This window comes from Pezoporus wallicus, unplaced genomic scaffold, assembly GCF_028554395.1.
Source record: "Pezoporus wallicus isolate ANWC-B61680 ecotype Strahan unplaced genomic scaffold, APGP_CSIRO_Pwel_v1 contig_8705, whole genome shotgun sequence".
In the NCBI taxonomy this organism is placed as follows: Eukaryota; Metazoa; Chordata; class Aves; order Psittaciformes; family Psittacidae; genus Pezoporus; species Pezoporus wallicus.
In genome coordinates this window covers 2,198,846-2,218,628 of record NW_026638439.1, presented here as the reverse complement: position 1 = coordinate 2,218,628, position 19,783 = coordinate 2,198,846, and the positions used below count along the sequence as shown (strand labels likewise).

At 42.3% G+C, this 19,783-nt stretch overlaps 1 protein-coding gene across 2 annotated transcripts; it reads right to left on the bottom strand.

The window, feature by feature from the left end:
• Positions 1–395: 395 nt before the first annotated feature.
• RFC2 (replication factor C subunit 2) lies at positions 396–7,812 on the bottom strand. 2 transcript variants are annotated; one of them, XM_057410719.1, is made up of 11 exons: positions 7,646–7,812; positions 6,564–6,633; positions 5,773–5,814; positions 5,272–5,378; positions 4,199–4,300; positions 3,681–3,781; positions 2,824–2,981; positions 2,390–2,455; positions 1,850–1,930; positions 1,391–1,504; positions 396–702 (listed from the first exon to the last, which is right to left on the bottom strand). In XM_057410719.1, the coding sequence occupies exons 1-11, from the start codon at positions 7,759–7,761 to the stop codon at positions 592–594; spliced, it is 1,068 nt and encodes a 355-aa protein (XP_057266702.1). In that variant the 5' UTR covers positions 7,762–7,812; the 3' UTR covers positions 396–591. The 2 variants fall into 2 exon arrangements, with proteins under 2 accessions (XP_057266702.1, XP_057266704.1); XM_057410721.1 differs by having other exon boundaries at positions 6,564–6,618; positions 7,646–7,752.
• Positions 7,813–19,783: the final 11,971 nt, after the last annotated feature.

Here is a 19,783-nt window from a genome sequence, read left to right as displayed (position 1 = left end):
AAGGACACTCAAACATGGAGCATCCCAGAATTTGGTAAGTTTTTAAAGATTGCTAAGGAATATCCAAAATATATTAAGAAATGTGTAAAATTTCTCCTCTGTGTTTGGTGAAAGTCTCTTCCTGACCCGCAGCCCATGAACAGCACCCCAGGAGTGGCACTGCTCAGCTTGCCTCAATTGTAACTTCATTAAATGTCTTATTTTGTGCCAAAGTTTTTCCTTCTTGGTCTCAGTAAGACCACTCCTGACCAGGCTCTAAGTGTAATCACTAACAACGCAATTCAGTCTTTGTTTCTCCTGCTGTTAGGTCTTTGTACTTCTGACATCAGCAGTTTTGCTGAGCACACCACAGACCTCTCCTTCTACCTCAGTTATATAACGAAAGAGTTCTTGGGTTAAAGTAAATGGTAAAGCTTTATTGGTCTAAGTAAAAAAGTACAAAACATTTTTACAATAGAAGCTGGTTATTTGTTTGTGAGTCAGTAAAACTGAGGGACCAGGCTTGCAGGACTGAGGACACATGCAGAGCTACTGACCTTGCACACCAGGCCTTCACTCTCTGGAACAGAAGCTTCAGCTCAGTGAAGTAATCTAACTTGCTACAGGGGCTGCAGTCTTCTGACACAGCCTTGCCAGCAGCCCAGCCATTTGTAAAAGTGAGTTCACCCCTTCTGCTATCTTCATATGAGTATACCCGATTTCCTGGTGATAAAGACATTGTAAAATTCTCTGTTTCCTCCCCCAGTCTATGTACAGTACGACTAATGGCTAAATAGAACATACCCCTTATTGCTAAGAGACCAACTTTAAGTCATTCAGACTTCAGAGAAGTGCATCTTCTTTTGTAAAACAACTAGCGTACCTTTGGGTTTTCTTTTAAATCAAAGCCTGTATTTCCCCACTCCCTTTGTAAGAAGCAATGTGCATACGTTTGAGTACAGGTTTTAAATATGAACAGTGTTTCCATTACACCAGATTTACTATTTGTCAATTGGCTGTTAATATAATGGTATTATAGTTTAGTATTATCTATTTGACTAGAATCAGCTATGAGCTTCAGGAAAGTTCTCGAGTTATCTGAGGCTTTGATATACATAATAAATTCAGCCAGCATTACGTTTTATATCAATTGTAGCTGATCACTAAGGTGACTTTTGATGCTTCTGGGGGTGGTCAGACGTTAAACTTCATGTGACCATTCTTACTGACAAACTGATGATGCAGAGTGGGAAAGAAAGTCATGAGTTAAGAAAGACCTTTTTCACACTAATATATAGCAAATCTCAAACTGAAAAACCCTGAGGCTGCCCCTCAGGATCACATCCTCTTCTCAAGAAGGCCCAGAAGACCCCACCAGACCCCACGCTAACATTAGTGTGTTAGTACTAACCTTGATAAATTCCAATTTCAGATATTCTGGCATTTGATAGGTTTTACACACACGGAAGATGTTGCCAATCACATCTTCTGGAGCGTATCCAAGTCGCCACAGGTGGGCAAGAATCTGTGCAGGCAAGAATAATCCCTCATTTATCTGCAAAACTTCCCAGATGAGTCAAGTCTATTCACTTTTGGAACAGCTGGATATCGCTACTGGAACCACATCTACCGTTCATCAGATGATTTAACATCAACTGTTTAGCAAGTAATTTCAATACAACTTATTTTTTAGCTTGTTGGCTTATTCATCTGAACAACCCCCTGCATAAGAAAGTATTTAATTCATCACCTTAATTATGTGGCATTACTCCTATCTTAAAAGAAACAACACACATTGTGAATTCTTCAATGGAAACAAGAATTCTATAGAGAAAAAGTGTGTAAGCTGACTCAACGCCTGAAAACCAACCTTGTATGCCTCATCAATGTTTGCATTGATGCAATGTTGTATCATTTCTTTCACAAGCAGAGGATGAGGCTCATCACATACCTATATTGGAGAGAAATATTGGAAATCAGATATATTGGAAGACTCTGCACTAAATCTCTGTTGTTTTCACCAAGTTTGTATACAGTTGAAGTACCAAATCAGACACATTCTATAATACAGAATACGACTTTTCAGCCATCCTGCCACAGCAGACTCATGAGCATGTGAGTAATAGATTCAAAAGTTATCACTGAAATTTCCCAGCAGTTATGTGACTTGTGTGCACTGAGAGATCTGCAAAGCCAGAGAGTCTCAGGCATGCATGCCATTAGGACTGCAAGCATGTTCTTTCTTTTCAAAAGGCACACTTACTTTTTTACAGCCTCATGCTGTAGTTGCTACACGCACAGTGCTGTCTGCAAACTGGCAAAGCACTTTCAAAGGCTTAGCTATCTGATGGTAGTTCTCACACAGCTGTAGTGCTAAATTTCTAGCACCACTGGCTTCAGTATTACTAACCTTAAAGACATTTTCACTGTTTATAAAGCCAAATCCAGAGTATGTGGACTGTAAGTTGTTTAATGCCTGTGAAAATAAAAACAAGACTTCATTTATTTTCCGAAGTACTCTACTTCTCAATTCCCTCCTCAGGCTGAAACAGGTCAGATAATGGTACCAAATAAGCAGTTTTCAATTAAGCAAGAGAGCAAACAACAGATGTATGCAGACTTGTTTCCTGCCACAAATTTGGTATCCAGTTCCCACCAACCCAATTTTAAGGAGCAGATCCACTTTAAAACTTCACAAAATCAAATAGTTTAGTCACTTTTTTGCCACAGGTCACATCCCCTTTCTTTACCTCTCCAAAGATAAATCACTGAAAGTCACAGATTCAAAGGGTTGTTTTTACTTTAAACAGAAGCCTTTCTGTTTCATTGCCTTTCTTCTTTTACCTGTCTCATATCTCCTTGGGCTGTGAAGATAATGGCTTCTAGTCCATCATCTGTATATGGTACATCTTCTTTCTCAACGATTTTCAGTAGCCTTGCAAGGATTTGTGCGTCTGTCAGCTTGGTGTAACGCAGCACTGCACACCGGGACTGAATAGGTTCTAAGGACAGAGATGTGTAACTAGAATTTCTCTCTTTTTGCAACACTCTCCCATCCCCCAGATCCATTTGTTTTCATCTTGGAAGAAGCTATCTCAGTTTCCAACTCTTCATTTATCTTCCCTTAAAGAAAAACATGTCAGCTCCAAATGGAATATAGCATGTTCTTAAGCATATACAATTGTTATAGTTCTTCACTTGAGCCCAAATGTGCTACTTGAGTTTTTGTAGACATGTGCCAATATACCTGAAGCGCAGCTCCTGGTTTTCTGAATGTGTATGTTTATCATGTCATTTTGACAGCTAAACAAAAAAAGTCTAAAGGTCTACGATGTGTTAGCATATAGGTAAACTTAAAGATTATGTTTCAAGAAGGACAATACAAGCAGTTCAATACCCAGTAAACAATACATCAAACATCTTAAACTGTAGCAGAGTTGGATGGAGATCAAGCCCCAAGTATGAGAAATCTGCTTCTGTGGTCATGCACAGCACTATCCATCAAAAGCAGCTGTTCAGAGGGTTCACTGCATAAATACACTCTTCTTTGATTAGCTGGAGGTACAGGTGGGTTGATTTTCCAGAAGTACCATGGTTTCTTGTAATGAACAGGTCCAAGGTATGTCTGAAAACTGCTCTGGAAGTCAGCCACCAGTACAGAGAACATGCAACAAAACACCCAGGGACTAGCAGCATGTTACCTATGATTTTGTCAGAGGCATTGCAGGCAAGTGCAAAGCGTGTTGTTTTGGAGTATATTTCCATAGTTCTTCTCAGTGCTTGCTGTGCTCCATCTGTCATGCTGGGGGAGAAAAGGAGTTAGGACAGATTCTGCCCTTTACTGACTTATAGGTGCAGCCTAACCACTATTTTTATACAAGCATCAGAGTTTACTGATATTAAACAGTGCTTTATAAATTAGCTGATATGCTGGCTTGATAAATTAAGCAGCTTTTGGTAGTCATGTGAACAAATCACCCCGCAGTGCAGGTAGTCACTGAGACCTCTATAAAACCCACATGCAATACTCAGTATCACCCTTAAACCAATGATCTCTGCTTGATATGAATAATCTCTTAACAACACTGTTCAGTGCATATTTATTTCCTAACAGATTGTTTTTGATAGCCTGATAGAAGCACCCAAGACAGCAACTCTGCAGACAGGGCAGATGCAACCCATTCACATCAGAGCTGAGGTCAAGAACGAAACAACATACCTGTCTGCTTCATCTAGGATGATTATTTTATGCCGACCTTTTGGAAGAGTGACCTTTTGCTGGGCAAACATTTTGATTTTGTTTCTCACAACATCAATGCCTCTGGAACAATAAATCAAGTGATTCATGATCCGTTGGGTGAAATTACATAAAAGATTTTATTCAGCAGCCACAGTGGCTGAAGGGCTTCTGAGCTCCCTGTTCTCTCACTGTTTGCTCCTGCCCCTTCAGCTGTGCCAGTATAACTGCTGTGAAACCATGTTGTAAGCCAGACTCCCTAATGGATTCAGATTTAAACACCAATAATCCTCATTTTTGAAGGTTTTGAAAAAGTAATTTAATAGTGGCAGTACATATATCAGTAACCTTACTGGCAGTACTGCCATGAAATGACTTATGTTTGGCAAATGGTAGGGGTAATAAATGAACAAGGGCAGAAGCACTTAAGACAGCTCTGGCAGTATGTCACACAGCTGCATCCAAAGAACCAGCTGTAACTCAGAACAGTTTAAGAAACTTACCCCTGGCCATGTTCAAGGCCAGGAGCAACCTGGGGTCTAGTGGTAGGTGTCCCAGCCCGTGGCAGGGGGTTGGAACTGGATGGGCTTTAAAGTCCCTTCCAACACAAACCATTCTACGAGTCCAAGAAAACCAGCTGGACAGACAGCATCATATTATCACAACATGGACACTTTTCTAGATAGAGTCCCATCAAAGACTTTTAAAAATAAATAATTTCAGTATAAACAAGTTGCTCATTTTTTAGGAGGCTATTCATGAATGTGGGAGGAAGCTCAGCTCTTTAAATTCAAGAAAACAGTACCGTTATAAATTCTGCTCTCTACCTGTTTAGATTTTTGTATATAAAAGCATCTATCAAGTTTATAAAACATCAGTTGACAATATCTATATTCATAAGTGGACACCAAAGACTGCTCAGCTTTTAGTTGGAAAATGTGCACTGAAATAAGTGCTAGAGGCCTTACTACAGCAACCAAGCTGCCATGAGTTCAAATATAAAAATGGGTATTTTCTTCTCCATTAAAAGTTTGATAAGTTTTATTTATTCTCACCTGTCATTGGAGGCATTCAGCTCCAAAACAGCATCCTTTAATGCAGGACCAAGCAGAGCACGAGCCAAACAGAGGATACTGGTGGTTTTACCTGTTCCTGGGGGGCCCTAGAAATGCAACAATGCAGCAGTTGCTGGTAAGTTTAATGTCATTTTATAAGCTGTACTCTCTACAGTGCTCCCCAGACATGAAAACAGCTACAGCAGAGGAACTGCAGAGAGAACATCAGACTAGAGGCTGCCTGAGTTCATGATCCTGCCTCCAGCAGAGGACAAAAACACAAGACATGGTTCAATAGGCACCCGAGGGTCAAGCTGGTTTTTAACAGCAGGTTGTTTACTTGTGTATTCTGCCAAGAACACTGCTCCATGACTGTGCAATCAACATCTCTCTTACCAATACATTCAGGCACAACACAAATCTATACTGAGAGGCTCCCGCAGCTGGATTTCCAAACCAGGACCAACACAGTGAAATACAGTACAAGACAGCAATACTTACAGCAATTATAATATTTGGTACATTCCCCTCTTTTGCAAAGACCTGTGAAAGAATGATCATAAGAAATTACATGAGAATATAGAAGAAATAGAAATGGAAGGAACAGATCCAATTCTGTTCTATTTTAAGCATGGAAACATGCTGCTTTTTTTCCCCTTCTGTTTTCATAGGTCTTAACTTTGCTGCTTTTGTGTTTGGGATATGGAGTTTTATTTAATTGAACCATTAGAAGTCAGTCCCTAGAATAATATGGAAAAACCTAAATGCACTTAATCCCACAGGCCTTTAGTACTCTCTTGCCCTTCCTTTGCATCTGTTTTAATTATATGCTTGCTAGTATAAGCTTTCTCTTAACAAACACGGTGTTCACAAACTGATTTGTCATGGAAAATACTTTTCTTCCAGAAAAAAACATTGTTTGTTTCTTTCTGTTATTATACAAATGATATATATTATATATAAATTATGTATTATATACAATACTATATATTATAATATATAATAAATTATATCATTCATTGAAACAATATTATTATAACTGCTACAAATTTTCTAAGTTGTTTCAAAACAGGTCCAATTTAAACAACAGCCCAATTTAAGAAGGCATATTTCCTTAGGACACCAATCAAACGTGTCCTAAAATGTGTAATTTCTTAAGTAAATCAGAAAGTTTTTTTCCCACATGCTCAAGTATTTTGTAAAAATACAAAAGTGCTTTTACTGGTTTATGGATTTATGCAGAATTATCTTTTTTGAGCTAAGCCATAAAACATAAAGAGACAGATACACACCTCCAGCCTGCTCACAGTGTCTTCATTTCCAACTATTTCACATAGTTTCATGGGTCTGTATTTTTCCACCCTGTAAAAATAAAACCCTGCACACTTCAGTACATCTAATAAAGCTTTAGTAGTGCTTTGCACTGACAGAAAAGGACGGTTATGTCAAGATAGTTAAGTTAGATAAGTAACATAGTTAACGGATTTAAGCTCAAAGCAGTAGATTTAAGCGATACATCAGGCAGAAGTTCTTCCCTGTGAGGGTGCTGAGGCGCTGGCACAGGGTGCCCAGAGAAGCTGTGGCTGCCCCATCCCTGGCAGTGTTCAAGGCCAGGTTGGACACAGGGGCTTGGAGCAAGCTGCTCTAGTGGAAGGTGTCCCTGCCCGTGGCAGGGGTTGGAGCTGGGCGAGATTTAAGGTCCCTTCCAACACAAACCAGTCTGGGATTCTGTGACAGCACAGGACAAAGTTGACTTAATGTGTCTTCAGTGCAAATGTTGCAGGGCCTCCCCTAGCTGCAAAGCACAGCATTTCACAACACAAATTCCTGAAAGGTTGTTTTACTCCCGTTAAAAAGGAAGAGAAAAACAACTCGACACGAGTTTGGCGCCTCAGTCCCACACCAGGGATAAGCGGAGACGCCGCCCTGTGCGCTCTCTCACGACTAGCACAAGGCAGGGAGGAACGGGCTCGATGGGACCTCTTGCTTTCCACCACAGGCTGCCCGCTACGGGCCCGGGCAGATTACCGAGTGCAGCAGAGCCCTCACCGCTGCGAGGGGCCCCCATTGCCGAGTCAGACCCCGCTCATGCATCCCCGGGGAAGACCCCAAGCGCCCGGGCCTGCCCAGGCCGGGCCCGGCCTCAGCCATGGCCGCTGCAGACAGACCCCATGGAGCCCCGAGAGCCCCCGCCTTCCCGCCAAAGGCACGCACCGCCTCCCTCTCACCCCATAGGCTATTCTCCGCCAGGCCCCGCCTACCGCCACGCTCTGCACCAATGGCAGCGCGCCCTTGGCCCTGCCGCCCGTTCTTGGCGCCTGTCGCAGGCTCAATGGCCGCCTGCAGCCGTCACCGCAGCTCTGCTGCCGCTCACCAGGGCAGGTCATGGTGGCCGCTGCCGGCCGAGGCGGCTCCGGCGGCGTCGGACGAGTTCCGTTTCTCGCCTGCCGAGGGCCCGGCCTTCTCGTCCTCCGCGGTCTTCACCTCCATGGCGGCGGCAGCAGCTCGCCCGGGCCGCCCCTTGCTTCCCTTCCGCCTCCCTGAGGGGAAGGCCGCTCTCGGGGGCCCGCCTCTAGCGGGGCGGGATGGCGAAGGCCGCCTCGGGGGGGATGGTGATTGTGTGCTACCGTCTGGTTAAGGTAATTTTAAAAACAGCAGTTATGTTTGCACTTCACGAGTCTAAACCGGTGTTTGTTCTTCTGGCTGCCTTTATTTCCCCTATAAAATGAAAACAAATTATTGCAAAATACTCTTTAAGCAGGTATGGGTGTGTGTAGTTCTAGTGCTATGTATCAAACATCCGTGTTCCTTTTCCACCTAAGTAAAGGCCAATAATTGCCTTTTAGGCAAGGTAGGTAACATGTTCGACCTTGGTTATCTCCAGACTGTTGGTTTCAGGAGTTACTGGCCCCTTGGTACATCTTTAAGCTTTGCTTATGCTCAACATAACCAGTTATATTTGTGTTAGATCAGTGAGCAGAGGATCTGTCCTTCAGTCAGGGCTCCGATTCCTTGGGAAGCGTTCCTGATTTAAGATCGGTATGAGGCAGGAACTGGGAATTGAGCATATTTGAAGCCCTGTATGAGGGGAGATGCTTTATAAGGTACCTACCACTTCCCACAACTTCAGCATTCCAGTGTTGCTGTCAGTGCAGGTTGGGGTTTTGAGGTTGGCCTGTGAGCACTGGCAGATGGGAGCATTGCCTTCAGCCTGTAGAACTGGTTCTGCCTGTAGCCTGACAGTGGTGGAGTTTCTCACAATGCTCTAAAACTCCGGAGGGTGAAGTTTCTGTTATGCAAAGTGCAGTCTCATAGCTGAGTTTGTGTGTAGGCAGGTCAGTGCTCTAGTCTTGTTTTGCATATTTATTTCTATGAATAGCTGTACATTGTTCCTACTGGTTTTAGAATAAGCATTATGTAAGGGTGAAACTGTAAGTGGACTGCAGCCTTTACTTGTCTGGCTGAATTAACTGTGGATTAACTTTGCCTCCATTGGAGGTAAAGTAGAAAATTAAATAACGCTGCAATTATGTGGCATATGAGGGTGAGACAGTTGGCTTTTTTTTTTTTTTTTTTTAGTATTCAGACTCTAGCACACATACCAGATGAATACATTGTGCATGTAATGCCTCAAACTCACTGTGTTAATCTTGCCTTTGGATTTAACTTACTGCAGTGCTCAGCAGAGCCCTACATGAGACAGTGAAATACCGCAGCTGCACACAGCACTGCTGCTCATTACAGTCTGTCAGCACAGCACACTGGACACGCTTTGGTTTCTTGCCAGATTAAACAGTTGTTATGCTGCTTAGGAAGCACCAGCCTGTAGATAAGATATAATTTTCCTGGCCAGCATTAATTCTCCCACTATATGTGTAGGATTGCTACTGATAAGCACCCAAAGGACAAGTAAGAAGGGCTACTCTTGTGAATTGTTGCAGAGAACCAGGTGACAGATTTTGTGATATGTTCCTGCTAATCAGTTGCAGTAGGTGGTTTTTTGGAGCATGGTCTTTTTCCCTGTGTAGGCAGTAACTTCTTGCAGTGGTTCTGGCATTTACCAAACACAGAACAAGTATTTATTGAAGGCACAGCAGTGTTGATAGGGATGTGGGGCAGGTGGATGGGCAGACATCAGCTGAAAGTTTTAAAACCCTTCTGTCCCAAAATCTGAACTGCTTTTATTATTGTAATCTATCTGCTGAGGTCACAGGATACATCCAGGATAAAATGAATTCCAAATTCAGTGCTGAAATGGCAGAACTCTTTTGATGTGTCATCAACAGTGCTCAAATACACATGCATGCAGATGTACTGGATTATCCTGAAAGAAGAATAATCCTGAATGTGAGATTATTCTTTCTGACCTGTCTCCCTCCCACCCCAAAAGATATATAGAAAAAGCTTACTAAGTATTTGTAATCAGTATAGAGCACAGATAAAGGCTTTTTTTTTCCTCATGATTTACTTTGCAAGGGGAATGTTCCTTTTGAGTGTATTCAAACAGCATCTACTACTAGTTACGGAGATCACCGTCAGAGAAATAAATCGTGATGACGTGGTCATCCCAGGAGCAATGCAGTCCCAGCTGCATGTGCTCCATGTAGGGAATATGTCCTTTAAAGACCATATGGAGGCTCTACTTAGCTCAGCTCCAGACAACGGCTCATGGTCTAGCCTTTACAGGGAAACAAGCTTAATGCAACAGGTTTTGTCAGAGGGTTGGGTAAATGCAGAAGTTGTGGCAAAATAATTGCTGTTTTGCATGCTGTGGTTGGTGAAACTGAGGGTAGCTTTTGAGTTTGAACAAGAAGTTGAAATCAGTGAAGACATTAAAAGTGAGGCAGTGGTTGAAGACAGCAAAGAGCAAGGGTGATGAATTTATGATGGGAGATGTGAGGTGTAAAATCCAGAAGGCAATAGAAATAAAGCACGAGAGAGGAAACTGGGCAATCATTAGTGAAAAGTATGTATCTGTACTGCATATTCAGTACAGATAAGTAATCAAAAATTCCTTACATACAGTGGTTTTGGGAGGGAGGGGAGAACTGTTCAGTATTCAAGGTCATTTTGCTTTTGGGTTAAATCTGGGAGTTCAGTTTACCATTGTTGTTAGGGCTGACACTAATATACATTATCCAGCAGGTCTAGAAGGCCAGGGGCTAAGATCTTAAATTGCAGTGTTAAGAGAAGTGCAAAGCTCTTTGGCTGTCTATGCCCTGCCCCTACCAGCCCTGCAGTCGCAGTTAAAGCTGTCACCTCCTCTTGCAGTGTGCTGTTGTTCAGTAGACACAAGTAGGTCATGTAGCACAGATGATCTTGCTGCCAGGGAAATGCGGAGCCCACAGTCCCCTCTGAGGTTGTTCCCTGTTCACACTCTCTGCCTTTCACACCGTTAGGTTGGAGATAGTGGGATGAATTCTGATGCTACAGACCATTTTCTCTTGCATTCACTGAGGGTGAAAGCATAAAGCAAAGCTGTACAAATACCAGGAGTGAAAGCGGGGATGAGGTAGTCAAAGGGAGGCTGGACGGGTGCTTTATGAAATAAGGCATCACTATATTAGGTGTTTTTGTGGGCTTGATGCGTCTGCACACAGTCTGAAAGGGGCTCTGGTTCTTACACAGCTGCTGTACTTGAGCTCTAGAGCAAAATCAGGTGTGACACTGACAGTATATGTAAAGTATTAATATGTTCTTGTAGCATCCATCCATTAGCATCCCTCTATTCTCCATATGGATATCTGTAGAATGTCCCTCAGGGGTACAGTTGTGCTGATCTGAGCTAAAGTTATATGTGCCATTTATTTTTTTTCCCTAAATATAATAGCTCTCCCTAAATATAATCCATTCTCCACCAGCACACTGCCACCTCAGAGTTTCTTTCCCCATCCACTGCCTCATCTTTTCTTTCCCATTAGCATCTCCATAGCTGCAGAGGCAGTGGCAGCCCACCTGAACACTCCAGGTAAATACAGCTTGACATCTGCCTGCCCTGTTAGCAGAGCACTTTTATCTATGGTGTCTCATTGCTTTTTACATTTGCATTAAATACCTTTAAATATTTTTTTTTTTAATGCTGTCACAAAGAATTCTCAGTAGCACACCACCTTAGTCTGCAGTTAGGAAATCCATACTGCTAGAAGCAAGGCAAGTCACAGACTGGAAACTGTAGTGATGGAAAGATCAGTTTCAGTTTATTGCTACCAGGAGACTCTAATGTTGCCTATATTTCCAATTCTTTTCTATAAGCACCTGAAAATACTTAGAAGAGTGGATTTAGATCGCTGCAATTTTAAGCCAGAGAAGCTTTATAGTTATTTTTATGTGTGTTGAGGAACAGATTAGAATTTGTCCAGTACTTTACACTAGGTTACAAGAAAAGGATTCGGGAGCAGTGACCTGCTAGTCCTGATCTCCTGCCCTTTGGACGCTTAAGACTCACAACGAAATTGAAAATTCATTTCTTTGAGGTTTTTTTATGCACATAATAGAGCACAAGTGACCCGTGCAAGACCAGACGTGTGGTTACAGCTTTAGACAGTAGAGGGAGTATGGACACTTTTGTTAAAAGCCACATAGGGTCACCCGTGACAGCCAAGAGAATAGACTTTCTCCTGGAGTTCCTCTTTTGTCTAAAAAAAAAAAAAATAAAAAAATAAATCCTTGAAGCGTACATCTTTCTAGATGTCAGAATGCAGCTGTTGGCTACGAACACTTGATAAAGCTGAAGGTGTGGAAGAAAGGCATGATCCTTTGTGCTTGTCATGCTTTTCTCCTTGTAGCAAGCACCCTGAGCACTTGGCTGCCTGCACACAGCTTGGGGCAGGTGTGGGGCAGTACAGTGCCTTTTCTCCTCCAAGTCAGGGTCTTGTCACCAATAGTACTGTAGCAGGGCTCTGTTTGCACAGGTGGCTGCCTTCATGGTCTACCTCTTTTCACTAGGGAAGCTGTGAAGTGATTGTGTGCATGACTTCTCTGCCAAATGTAGATGTTAAGAGCATCCTGCAGCAGCGAATGCCTTGCTGGGACTCCCTTGCATAAGAGGACAGATCTTGATGAAGAAAAATGTGCAGTGCAGGAGAAAACTCCCACCACCTTGAGTAAAACTAGGATTTAATTTAGGGGCAGATTTTAGGGGGGTTTGTTGATCTTAAAATTTCTTTCTACAGCAGTAATTTTAGGTAATGCTTGCACTGGTAAAGAATTCTTTCTTCCTCCCCTCACCCCTCTGCCATAAAGAGCACCTTATATATTCATTTATTTTTTATCTAATCCCACCACGTGCCATTATTACTCCATATGTTTTACTGCCACCCAGAAAAGCTTTGCATATAAAACATTGGCATTATTAAATGAATGTTGGCTGCTTCTTCCCAAGGCACATTTTTCTGCTTCTCCTGATGTGTGGGTTTCCCCCTGCCCTTCATTCTCACTGCTCTGCTATGACTCGTTTCTCATTTGCTCAGCCCTGCAGGGATGCTGTTTGAGGGCTAATATTCATTAGACAGGAATTAAAACAATGAAGGATGGATATCAATGTAAATGCTACATTTCTTCTGTGATTTTTTTTCAAGACAGGAAACCTCTCCTGCACGTGTCCTCTTTTAGGAAGTCTGTCAGAAATAATAGGTAGCTTCTTTCTTTCCCTGCAGATTCCAGAAATATGCAAGGAGTTCAAGCTTCTCGGAAAGGTCTTGCTACAGTGTCCTGAGTTCAGGAGCAGCCAGCCCTGATGGTGAGGCATATGGAATAAGAACAGCCAGTGCTGTGTGTTAAGTTTGAGTGGTGAGGAGATGGATGGCTGGGATTAGAGTTTACAGGACACTTCCCTTTCTGAAGATAGTGGCTGACATGACATCTGCAGCTTCACGTTGGTCTTCTCAGGAAAGTGAAGGATTGCATGAGGTTGTTTTCTCTAGTGATATTAACAGTGGTCTTTGTTATTGGGGGCAGTTGGAAATGGAAGAGGGCTGTCTGGCTATATGGAAAGACAAGATCTCTTTTCCCAGGTAGGTGCTTATCCTGATCTGAAATGTGCTCCTATATTGAAGGTACAAGCAGAAGTTCCGTTGGGGTGACGTAGGTTTTGGATGAGAGAGGAGAGTGGAAAGTGGGAAGACAGATTACCCCAGCCATTTCCATAATCCGTTGCTCTGAGTTCTTCAGGTAAAGAGCAGCCTCTCCAAAGCAAACCTCAGAGGGATCCTAGCTGAGTTTGATCCCTGCTGCACTGGGTCACCACACAAGACATGCAGGGTGGGGTTTGCCCTGTGTAATCCTCCTTCCTCCCATGGCAGGAAGGCTGGTAGGAAGGGGGCTTTCATGCTTCCATCCTTCACCCACGCCTTCCTTTCATGATGTCCTGGACACTCTCCAGCTTGTAACCGAGTGCCCCCAAGATATATTTACTTCCTGTTTTCTTGCTTTGACCTCCAGAGGCCTTGTTCTTCATGAATAAAAGATGAGCTGTTCTCCTGGAGCCACGGAGGGAGGACACCACTGCCAGCTGGTGTGGCCATTGCTCTTTATTGCTGTGGTTGCTGATGCCTCCGCCCTTCTAGGCAGGGAGACCGGACAGGACAGAAACAGGTCCAGGGTTTTTAGCGTGGTGACTCTCTTCAGTGTGAGCTGTGCTGTTTGGAGCCAGTCCTGAGGCACAGCTGGCTGTGTAATACCTTGTTTCAAGTGGTTTGTAACTGAGGAATTTCAGTGTTTCAGTTTGAACTGAAATTATCCACGATTTATCTTCCCCTCAGAGCGCTGCGCTGGCTGGTGTTCAGTTTTCAGTCCCTTGTAACCAGTGGGTATTTCCCTGGTGTTCTCCCCTTCCCCCTTTTTTGTACTCATCCAGATGAATGTAGAGTTGTACAGTCACTTGTTTTAGCTGAATCACAGCTTGGTTCCCACAGTTTATCAGGATTGTTTTGCATTAGCTTAATTTTTCTGCTTTTCTTGCAGTTTGTCTTGTCCTGGCATCTTGTTCAGATTTAATAGACATGATATGCAAATAATAATGTTAAATAATAGCATTTATCCTCTTAGTGACTGTACTTGTGCTCCCATACTTCGAAGATGGAACTAAATGGATGAGGTGAAGGGGTGTCAAATGCCACTTTCTTAAACATGAGTGAATAGGAATGTGTTGTTTACCCATAAAAGTATTTAGTATGTTCTTCCTGGGATTTGGGAACTCTTATCTCCCTAAACACCATTTTTCCTGGAGATTTCCAGTTTGCCAAGTGAAGCTTTTTGTGCCGGTATTGCTTTTGACTGTTAGAGTGGTACCAGAGCTGAGAACAGCAACTAATTGCTACATCATTCCCTCTCAATCATTCTCTTAACATAGCCTGAATTCAGTACTCCTCCCACCCTAGAACAGGCCAGTTTGCTAGATAAAAGTGTGCTTTTTATAATAAGGATTTAGCTTTCCAATTCTGCATGTATGCGTACTAGTGATATTTTGATAGAATCTTTAAGTGAATGATTAAAAACTTCATTCATCCAGGGAGCACGTGTGCTGGTGAAAAGACAACTGCCAGTATACTGGTGGTGAAACTGAAACAGGGTGGTTTTAAATGTCTTGCCCAATAATAGAGAGTTTTGGCCTAGAATGTGGCCTTTGCCCACTGTATTGAATACAACAGACTTTTTCCTCTCATGACTTACACAATTGCGTTTGTGCAGGTTTTAGGCATGTTAAGGAACATGTCTACATACAAGTATTTACATGTTTGTACATGCAGGGCATGTGTGACACTATATAGGTTTATTTGGTTAAATACAAATAGACCAATAGCTTAGAAAAACATCTTACACATTAAAAAATAGTAATTTAAACCCTAAACCTGAAACATAGATTCTCCCACCCCTACAATGGTTATGTGGTGGTTATTTGGTTACTTCACCCACTTCTCTGGGTGCTAAAGTGAATCAAATGCAATTGTTTAAGTTATTTGTTCAGTATTTCAGTTGTTATTAAAGTAAGACACTGTTTATTGCTGAACTATAGGAAGATTCTTAATGAGATAAGTTGCTTCACAAGCAGATAGGGCTATATAAATTGAGTGGGCCGTAAGTCCCCTGTGACTATACTGTTCTTCAGAGACAGCCCTCTTTCATCAGTGAATTCTTAGTTAACAGTCTTCTGAAATGCATACTGACATCAGGTGATGAAGGTGCTGGAAGGCCAGGAAATCTCATGTACTGTTATTAGGGTGAAAAGGAGCTGAGCTTGAGCTGTTGGCTCTCTCTGCCTCTCAGGAGTTCATCTCCTGTAAATAGATGATACAGTAATATAAATGCCACCTGCACTCAATACCCCAGCTTAGGAGACGTGTTGGAGTGGAATAAAGACAGAGCTGCACACATAATCTTTGTTGTAAAATGAATATATGGCAGCTATACAAATGGGTTTGATTCTATGGTTTATCAGGGAGATGCTTCATTGGGCTTAACTGTTAGTGGATGGGAAGGTTTGATACAATAAAACCAGAATACAGGAAAATGGCCTTTGTGAACATGCCTTGTTTTAGTGTATTGTAATATACACAACTGTGCTTAGTAAATGTCATCTCAGAATGGAAATATTATTATTACATATTGAAAATAACCTCACTATAAAGTGCTACAGAATGTCATATGCATACAGATGCACACTGAGTGAAATCAGCTCAGATGAACTAGATGCACCTCATCAGGTGTAAATTGTAGGTTATAACCTGGTTTGCTAGAACTAGAATTTTATGGAAATGAATGATTGAAAAGACATCTCAGCTGCCAGAAATAGTCTTTATTTCCCCAATATATCAGTCAGTGTAACCTTGAGCAAGGCATTTGACTTCCTTATGCAGCTGGAAAAGAGGGTGAAAGGCAGGAATAGAAATGGAAAAAGCTGCAAAGTGGATCTTTCTTGAAGAAACAAAGGATTTACAAGCTAAGAGCTTAGTACTGTCTCTAATGGCATCCCATTTTACCTGTGTTCTGCTGCCTCAAAACAATATAATGCAGGGAAAGGCCTGATCCCGATGGGGGCTGTGCACCTGCAAGCCACAGTACAACAGTGGTATGGAGTTAACTTTCATGATGTGTCTGATCTAATTAGATGGGAATTGCTCCCACACATGAAGTTAAACCTGCACTTAAGACTTTTGCTAAACTGGGGCCTCAGTTCCCTATTGAAATCATCAGACTGGGAGCAAAATGTGCTTCCCAGCACTGGGTGCTTGGGTGTGTTCTCGTTGCAATGGGTGACAAACCTCATCTTTCTCAAATGGCTGCTGTAGGCTAGAGGGTTATGGAGGTGGAAAATGATTGTAAATCATCTTGCACTGCAGAGAGCAGCTTCCAGCAGAGCTGGGTGGCAGCACAGCCCAGCCCAGCTGAGCCCATGGCTTTGGCAGTCTGCAGGCAGAGTTCCCATGAAAACAAATGCCAGAGTGGTTGTGGGACAGGTCTTGTTTTGTGTTGGGAATGATACCCACCTCCTTCAAGCCATGCTGGTACAGGGGAAATATTTCACCCTTCTGTCTGCTTCTGTGATACAGGCTTACAATATTTTTGATGCACTCCACACCTCTCAAAACAATACAGTCTCAAGGCAGCAGTGATGGAGTGAATCCAACAAGGTTCTTGTTTTATCTGCTGCCCAGATGGACCTGCTTATGTACTTGTAGATCTAGCAGGTACACAAACTGATCTATAAATGTAGCAATATGGGGGTTTTTGGCAGTGTGGGGATAGGGAGAGTGAAACTGTCCTGCAAGTTTGAAGTGCTGTTTACAGGGGTTAACATCTAATATCCTCTTTATTTCCTATGGAAACAACAGAGGGCAGAACCCTGCATTACAAATCCCCTTGGCTGTTCTTCCCCACATCAGTTACGGCAGCCCTGTGAAGCAGGAACTGCATGAGCTGGGGATTGTAAGGGGGAAAATCAAGACTTCAGCTCCTTAACTATTGGGACCTGAAGGTCACTGCAGTATGTCATCTTCCAGGCAATTTTCTCTAAAATTGCAATATGGTCATGGCTTTGTTTTACAACCTGGATGTCACAAAGTATTGATAATCTCTTAAAACAAGCCCACTTGCAAAAAAAAAAACCCAAACCTAATCAAACAAGATTTGATAAATTGTTAGGGTTTTTTTGGGGGTCAGTATTTATAGTCTGCTTAAATATCATAGCTTTTGGTATGGCACGGAGGTATAGATGAGAGTGGGTGGGTTTCTGACGTACTTGCCTGCATACAGGGAAATGAATTTTCAGTCTATTGGGAGGGCAGCTGTTTCCATGACATTTTAAGCCCAGTTTGCATATGTCTTCATATCTTTTCTTTAGCTCTACATACAGTTTGCATGCTGCTAGATGGGTGTGCTGGGTGTGCCACAGCTTAATTCATATTTTTAAGTGGTTTTTACAAAAAAATTCTCTTTATTATTAATTTCTTATTTACTTTCTTCAATAAATATCTCAGTAATCTGCTGTTTCTCTTCTCTTGCTACAAGCATTTTTAGATGTATTGCAGAGAATATAAAATGAAAGGTCCAGGCAAATTACCTACTGGAACAGACCAGAAGCAAGTTCAAGTGAACATCGCCTCTAGGAAGCTGACAGTTACCACAGGCTCCAAGAAAACAGAGTCAAGCCTTAAAGGGTAATGCCAAACAATTATAGAATCAGTTCAGAGGTATTTATTTTTCATCAAGAGTTACGGATTGTTTCATACTTTCTTATTCTAATTAGAATTAACATAGATACTACTGCAATGTAATTATCTTAATTATCTTTACTAGATTCTGGCATTGAGTTCCACAGGTTCATTTACCTTAATTGTAGTTTTCCACTTGTTAACTTTATATTTGTTGCCACACTCCTCAGATTCTGTTTCTTCTGAAGAGGGTAAAAGAACACAAAATGTATCTCCTTTCCTTTCTTTCTTTTCTACCTTCACAGCTAACACATTGGCATTTTCTACCAACCAAATCCAAGATACATATAGTACATTTGCCTTGTCTGGCATGGCTGCTTCATCCCTGGCAGTGTTCAAGGCCAGGCAGGATGGGGCTTCAAGCAACCTGCTGTAGTGGAAGGTGTCCCTGCCCATGGCAGGGGGCCTGGAACTGTATGAGCTTTAGGGTCCCTTATAACACAAACCAGTCTGGAATTCTCTGATTTTATGAGCCCTGGCATTTGCAGAGAGGAAAATGGAGTCTTATCAGGGGTATTGGGCATAATTACTGCATCCTATTTCTCAGCACAGTTCTTGTGTGTCCGCTTGCTTTTAGTTATGGGACTGGAGTAAGCCTGTGCTTTAAAGGCACTGTGAGGACTGTCGGGTTAGTGATTGTAGTGCACCCAGAAGATCAGGGCTAGTTGTTAGTTCTGAGCATTTGCAGCATTCATTGAGCTTGTCTGTGAGTATTTAGGACTTAGCCAAATATTAGAATAGTCAGCATAAGCTATTTTAATGTGTACCTTCCACATTTGGTCTGGTCAGCTAAAGCAATTACAGATCAGGTTGGTATCATTGTTCGTCTTTCACTGTGCATGAAAACAGTTGTTGAGATGGATTAGAGTCCAGTTGTCAGGTGTCTGTACAGTGCTCAATGGAAAGCCACACTGGCAGCATCCTCACAGTGATTCTTCCTTATCGGAACATAATACAATTTCTGTAGTGCAATTCTAAAGCTGAATTGGCAGGAAACTGAAGCAGTGTGCGTAAGTTCCTGGATCTGGGTTATGTCCTAGCATTTGACAGACAAAATCCACATTATAAAGGTTCTTCTGTAATAAATATTCTAAAATGAAAATGAACACCTGGCAAAGATCAGGCTTTCTCAACCTTTCTCTATCCATTTGAGTAAGGTTGGGATTTGGGGGAGTCATGACTTCTCCTTCCACCTGGCAATGACTGCAGCAATATCCAGTTAGTGACTGAGGTCAGTTGGGGCATCTTGCTACAGGATTTATTATTTCAGCAGAAAGAAATAACCTCCTTTTTATAAAGACATCACATGAATTCCTTAAACTTTCTAATGTCATACTGAAAAATGACAGCTGGGATCAGTGGATGGTTGAATAGGAAAAATATTATGATGGGAAACAGAAATTCCAACACATGGGAGGTAGTTCCTCTGGCCTCGAAGAGCTTCTGCTGCAAGTGGACATTTTGGTGGAAAGAGAACAAAATGCAGTTTAATTCCTATCCTGTGGCCAGGATAGCAGCCCTTTCCTCTGCAGCAATGCCAAACCAAGATGTGCTGTGGGGTTTCAGCTACTTATTTATGCTTATTTATGCTGTGGTATTTCACTGAGGTGGGTCAGGGTCTTTGGTTGAAGCCTCTCCTTAATTCAAAACACACGTATGTTGCAGGCAGTGGAGGGCAGCTAGCTGTACTGTCAGTGGCCTCATACCTTTTCCATTCTCCTTCTGCCTAACGCATGAAGACTGCTAATATTCCACACCTCTGTATGGAGCCAGCAAAGCCCTAGGAATGCTCAGTAACGTAGACT